This window comes from Cyclopterus lumpus, chromosome 9 (genome assembly GCF_009769545.1).
Source record: "Cyclopterus lumpus isolate fCycLum1 chromosome 9, fCycLum1.pri, whole genome shotgun sequence".
In the NCBI taxonomy this organism is placed as follows: domain Eukaryota; kingdom Metazoa; phylum Chordata; class Actinopteri; order Perciformes; family Cyclopteridae; genus Cyclopterus; species Cyclopterus lumpus.
The window spans coordinates 4,966,769-4,972,976 of NC_046974.1; the positions used below are offsets into that span (position 1 = coordinate 4,966,769).

At 48.7% G+C, this 6,208-nt stretch overlaps 1 protein-coding gene across 1 annotated transcript; it reads right to left on the reverse strand.

Moving 5' to 3' along the window:
• Positions 1-286: 286 nt before the first annotated feature.
• On the reverse strand, positions 287-4,866 carry LOC117735848 (erythroid membrane-associated protein-like). Its single transcript, XM_034540738.1, has 2 exons — positions 4,468-4,866; positions 287-898 (listed from the first exon to the last, which is right to left on the reverse strand). The coding sequence occupies exons 1-2, from the start codon at positions 4,864-4,866 to the stop codon at positions 287-289; spliced, it is 1,011 nt and encodes a 336-aa protein (XP_034396629.1).
• Positions 4,867-6,208: the final 1,342 nt, after the last annotated feature.

Genomic DNA, 6,208 nt, shown 5'->3' on the forward strand with positions numbered 1-6,208 from the left:
AAAGTATTTGGTTTAGTGGATTCACTAAATGTGAGATTGAGTTCTGATGAAACAAGATGCTGATTTAGTTATTATTGAATAATCATTTGTTTCTGTGTGGAAGTTTATGATCTGATGATGTGATACAGTTTGAGTATTACATATATCAGTTTATGTTATAACTGTTGATTGTATTGATTATATCAATGAGATGTTGACACACAGTGAAGTCTAAATAAACACAAACATGTCTGAACATCACAGAGAAATATCAGTTTGACAGATTTTGATATCAGCAGTTTTAGCATCACCAGCATTTCCAATAATAAAATATGGGAAGAGTTCCCCATTGAAAGTGTCTCTGAGTGTAGATGTGAGTCATGTCTTCAGGGTTGTAGAAGGACACCTCCCCCCTGTCATAGTCCAGCTGGACTCTGATCCTCTGGAGACTCTTCTTCACTCTGAGAGTCTTACGAGCTCCATTAGTGTATTTTCCATTGTTATGAAATAAACACCAGAATCCATCTTCTGGAGAAGCAGATATCTCTCCGTTCCTGTCAACTGACTCTTTAACCAAACCTACAAACCATTCAGGATGGTCTCCCACCTCCACATCCCAGCTGTGTTTCCCTGAGCTGAAGCCCTCAGATCCCAGAACCTCTGAATACTTAGTGGATCTTTCTGGATTGTCAGGAAGTTTCCGCTTTGTGTCTCCACGTCTCACACTGGTCAGATCATCAGACAGATGGAGAAAGGGCTGTGCAGTGTTTGGGTCCAGAATGACAGGACTGAAGTGGACCTTGTCCTTCATCTTCTCCCAGACTCTGAAGGACAGGTTGCCCAGGTGTTTGGCCACATCTATCAGCGCTCCTGAGACCAGCTGTGGATCTGACCGTGAGCTCTGGACTCTGGCTCTGGTCTGAGAGACACCAAGTCAGATCTCAGCTGGTCCTTCAGGTCACTGACTGCTTGTTCTAGAGGAACCACCTTGTGACTCTGGTGGAGAGGAAACTCACAGACACGACACACAACTTTCTGCTCGTCCTCACAGAACAGTTGAGTCTCTTCTCCATGTTTACTACACACCACCTCCACCTTCTTCTCTCCTTCTTCTGTCTCAGAGGATCCAGTTTTATGTCTCTCAGCAAAGGAGTCAGCCAGTTGCTTGAGTACAAAGTTCACATGTGTATCCTTTGAGGATTTCCTTTTACAAATGGGACAGTTTGTGTTTCCAGCTTGTTTCCAGAATATTTCCAGGCAGCTTAAACAGAAGCTGTGGTTAGTCCTCAGTCAGCCATGTTTCTGAAAAATCACGTTTCAGTGACGATAAATAATGAATTAATTGTGTCATAATTGACTTCTCATATTCAGATGAAAAGTAGAGAACGTATTCCGTGGCAGAGAAACACATAAGTTATTAAGCTGAGTTCCATCATAAAAACTACAGAGGTTAAACATCAAGTGATGAAAAAAAAAAGTAAATCTGTGTCAACATAACAAATTCCAAGAGTCACTGGTAAAAGGATCAAAAGGCATAAAGGTCTGGCCTTCCAGATGAGATGTGTTGTAGACCATAGTGCATGTAAAGAATCATGTATACAAAATATATATTTTTTTTTTTCCTGAGGACGCAGCACAACATGTGGCTGCTGCTGTGGCCCAGTTCCCTCAGAAGGTCGTCTGGAGGCCACACTGGGAAGAGACGGTCTTCAGGTTCAGGTCCAGTGTTGATCTGTATCTCGTACAAGAGAGTTTTGACGATGACGGTACAGCAGCACTAAAGAAACGTCGGCCTCTCAAGAGCGGAAATAATTCAGTCTGAATAACGTCTTTGAGCTGAACGTCAGCTCCATCACCAAGAAGCCTCAGCAGAGGATGTTCTTCCTGAGGCAGCTGAAGAAGTTCAACCTGCCAAAGACCACGATGGTGCACTTCTACACCTCCATCATCGAGTCCATCCTCTGCTCCTCCGTCAGCGTCTGGTACGCTGCAGCCACTAACAAGGACCAGGCCGACTGCAGCGCCTCATCCGCTCTGCTGGGAGGCGATTGGCTGCAATCTGCCTTCCCTCCGTGACTTGTTTGCCTCCAGGACCCCGAAGAGGGCAAGAAGGATTGTAACCGACCGCTCTCACCCTGCACACACACTGTTGGAGTCCCTTCCCTCTGGCAGGAGGCTGCGGTCCATCAGGACCAAGACCTCACGCCTCAAGAACAGCTTCTTTCCAGCTGCAGTGGGGTTCATGAACAAAGCCCGGGACCCCCACGGACTGACTGAGTCTCACATCCCCAGGACTGTTTCCTTCAACACCCTTGAACATCTTTCCTTTGTTATAATACACTTGTTACTTTATAATATATACTTGTTCTCTGTTTGTTGTATTTATTGTTTTCAAAGACTCACGCATGACAAACTGCTGAGAGGTGCTACTGGTGATCCACCTGTGCAGCAACGAATAACGTGGACTTTGTCTCCATCTTGTGCCGTTTACAGGAAGTGAAACGTGTCCGTGCCATCACTTCCTGTGATACACAACAATGTGTGTGTGTGTGTGTGTGTGTACAACCCTCAGTGATTTCTGTTTCTAATGTGGAGAACACACACACAGCGAGGTGTGTGATGGTAATTAACCTTTCCAATCTCCCTCAGAGAAAACAAGTGTAATGTCGAAACACTTAAATGTCTTTAAGTATTTATTAAACACAAACTTGTAATAATTCAACTGAATGACCAGGGCTCCGTCCCACAAACGGTTAGGAGGTCTGACCCAGAAAAGATAGTGCGACATAGTTTCATGGAGTCATAGTTATTGATGAAGTGTTGCCCCTCTTCCCTCCTCCCCCTCCTGCTCCGTCCTCCTTCTCACGGCGTCCATGTGAACAGGTTCTGTCTGCTTTCCCAGATGGTGTTGTGGTGCGTTCCACAGTTACATGATGGAAAAACACTAATGGTACATCTTCACCACACATATCTGTGACAGAGAAACAAAAGCTGTGCACGTGACAGTCGGCGGCTTCTCGTCGTAACTTGGCAACGTGTCAGCGCGCCTCTCATCTCCACCAGGAAGTGTTCTACAAACTCTCACTAACACGCCTCAGTTGGGTCGCGTGTTTCAATCGATGCGCTGACATGTCAAAGCTGCAGTGACGGGGATCTGTTTCACGAGTCTGTTCAGAGAGAGAGGGTCACTCCTGAAGGACGACCTTTGACCCACATGTTGCACAACAGTCAGCGGGAGGCTTGTGAGTCACACGGTGGTGTCTGTGCTGAGGGGAGGTCGTCCCTCAGGGAGACGGACAGAGAGCACTGGGTCCAAACAAATGAAAAGCAGAAGGTCTTCTAACATGGAGGGCGGCCGATACGGCACTGCATCTTGTTTTCACCGCTGGAAGGGAAACCATAGAGTTACCTTGTAAGGGTTTGGTTGACGAGTTTCCAATCAGAAGGTTCTGTGTGACGAACCATCTGGAGGGTCCGGTTCCTCCGTAGAGGGCCCTGCATCATGTGTTCTTGCCCACTGGGCCAAGAGGTCCACCAGTGTTTGGAGGCATACTGGGAAGACCCCGTCCACGAGGACACAAAGACCGTTTGAGGCCCCCTGAGGCACCGACAGAGTCCATCTCAGCCTCTGGACCGAGCCGTGATCTGGATCCAGTTTGTCATGAGACACAAGGGAGCTGCTCACTAAAGGACCGACTCCTACGAGACGTCCTGGAACCAGCAGCACTCCATCGATGTGATCACACTCTCCTCTGTGAGGATGTGAATGAAGAAAAAGAGAAGATGACTAACATAATAGTGGAGGCCTGTGTATAAAACCCTGTTTCAGCCCAGACTTGGACTCTTCCGTTGCACCCCTATCAGTGGCAGCCATGGACTTTTCATTTGATTTGCTTACGGGACACGGGGAGCTGGAGTCGGCCGGGGCGGCGAGCACGGAGGCGACAGCGGCAACCAGCGCGGTCTGCGGCGCGGAGTCGGCCTATCTGTAACTGCTTCAACCTTAGCTGGCTCCATTTGCACATTGCCCTCCGACACAATTAACCCCAGGAACGAGACAGTGGACACGTGAAACTCACACTGCTCAGCTTCCACAAAGAGCTGGTGGTCAAGAAGGCGCCGGAGAACCTGTCTGAGATGGATCCCGTGAGCCTCCTTGTCGGGGGGAGGAGATAAGAATATCGTCCAAATAAATGAAAACAGAGATGTTGAGCAGGTCCCGGAGGACATCATTCGCCAGGGCCTGGAAAACAGCTGGAGCATTAGTTAGTCCAAAGGGCATTACGAGATATTCGTAAGGCCCACTAGGGGTGTTGAAAGCAGTCTTTCATTCGTCCCCCTCCCTTATTCTGACCAGATGATAAGCATTTCTTAAGTCAAGCTTAGTAAAGTCCTTAGCACCTTGTAACAGATAAAATGCCGATGAAATAAGAGGGAGGGGGTACCTGTTATTGATGGTGATGTCGTTCAAACCCCTGTAATCGATACAGGGGCGAAGATCTTGTCCTTCTTCTTGTCCTTCTCTGGAGACGATGGTGGTCGGATCAGACCTGCAGCCAACGAGGAGGTCACATACTCCTTCATCGACTGTGTCTCAGGCGCAGACAGGGAGTAGAGTCTTCCCCTTGGAGGAGAAGATCCTCGGAGCAGATCGATGGCGCAATCATACTCCCGATGTGGAGGCAGAGAAGTGGCTCTGGTTTTATTAAACACCTCCTTATGGTCATGGTAGCATGCCGGCACCATAGAAAGGTCCGGGTAGTCGGAATCCAGCGGAGACACCGACTGAGGCGCAGGTGGTGGAAAGACCAGAGATGACCTTGTGGCAAGGCATACCTCTGAACACTCCTTGCGCCATGCGATCATTGTCCCCAAAGCCCAGCCCATATGGGGGTTGTGTAGGGACAGCCAGGGGTAGCCCAAAATGAGGGGGTGTTGCGGGGATTGGAACAGGTGAAAACAGATAGTCTCTGTGTGGTGGTCAGGGAAGGTTAACTGTACAGGGGATGTGTGGTGAGTTATCCGGCAGAGTAGACGCCCATCGTATACGTTAAACTATGTTTATTGTTCTGCACTTTTCAGCTCGTTTAACTCCTCGTATGTGGAACGTTCTCGGTCAAATAAACGATTCAGATTCAGATGTGACTAGATTGGAGGCTGATGAAGCAACAACAGCATCAAGTGCCACAGCAGTGATGGATGTGTGAGCCACTCTGGACCAACAGGACGTCAGAGCAACACAACAGGGTTTCTGTGAAGGATCTGAGGGGAAAGACTCACGCATGACAAACTGCTGAGAGGTGCTACTGGTGATCCACCTGTGCAGCAACGAATAACGTGGACTTTGTCTCCATCTTGTTGCCGTTTACAGGAAGTAAAACGTGTCCGTGCCATCACTTCCTGTGATACAGAACAATGTGTGTGTGTGTGTGTGTGTACAACCCTCAGTGATTTCTGTTTCTAATGTGGAGAACACACACACAGTGAGGTACAGACCAGGGATAGAGATACAATGACAGTAATACATTGATAAATATCTTATGCTTTCATTGACTTAGGAAACACACTCGTGGTGTCAGGACTCAGCCAGCCGGACTCCCTCCTCAGCCCGTTCACACAGTGACACCCGGTACCTCAGAGCGCGCTGCCAGGGAGCTACGGGCTTGGAGGCGGGGACAAGCCAGGGGCGCTCCAACTCACACCTGAAGCCACTCAGCTCGTCCCACGGCTGCAGCTCGTCAGCTCGTTGTATTCGGGGGGATAAAGATCAGGACTGTCTGTGTTGACGTTGCGAGTTCGTGCCATGATGTCCGTGGACTTTCCTCCTTGTGTCGTCACTGAACTTTCCCTCGTGCCTTTGCTGACTTTTTTGTGTGGAGTATTTTCTTGGATTTTTTGGGGTTTGATGTTCGATCACCCGTGGACTAAGGGGACACTTTGAGTTTTTTGTGTTTCTTTTCTAAGTGACTTGTTGTGCTCAATAAACTACGCCGTGTGTTCGGCTAGAACTAAACCTTGCTGTTGTCGTGCGCTTGGGGTCAGAGACAAACCATAACAGTACGAACTCGCCATGACGACCCCAGCCGACACAGAGAGTGGATTGTCCAGCTCTGTTCAGGTTGTCCTTAGTAGGCAGCTGCATCTGACCAACACCCACTCTCACCAGCTGGAGGCGGCCTCCATTGCCGTGCAGAACCTCCAAGCCCAGGTCCAGCCGCTCCACGCTTCT

Excerpts from the sequence above, each read along its gene's own strand:
- LOC117735848 (XM_034540738.1), bottom strand. The coding sequence starts at position 4,866 with ATGGGCTGGGCTTTGGGGACAATGATCGCATGGCGCAAGGAGTGTTCA. Across the intron at positions 899-4,467 it reads AGGACAAGATCTTCGCCCCT|ACCAGAGCCAGAGTCCAGAG; the intron begins GTATCGATTACA and ends GGTGTCTCTCAG.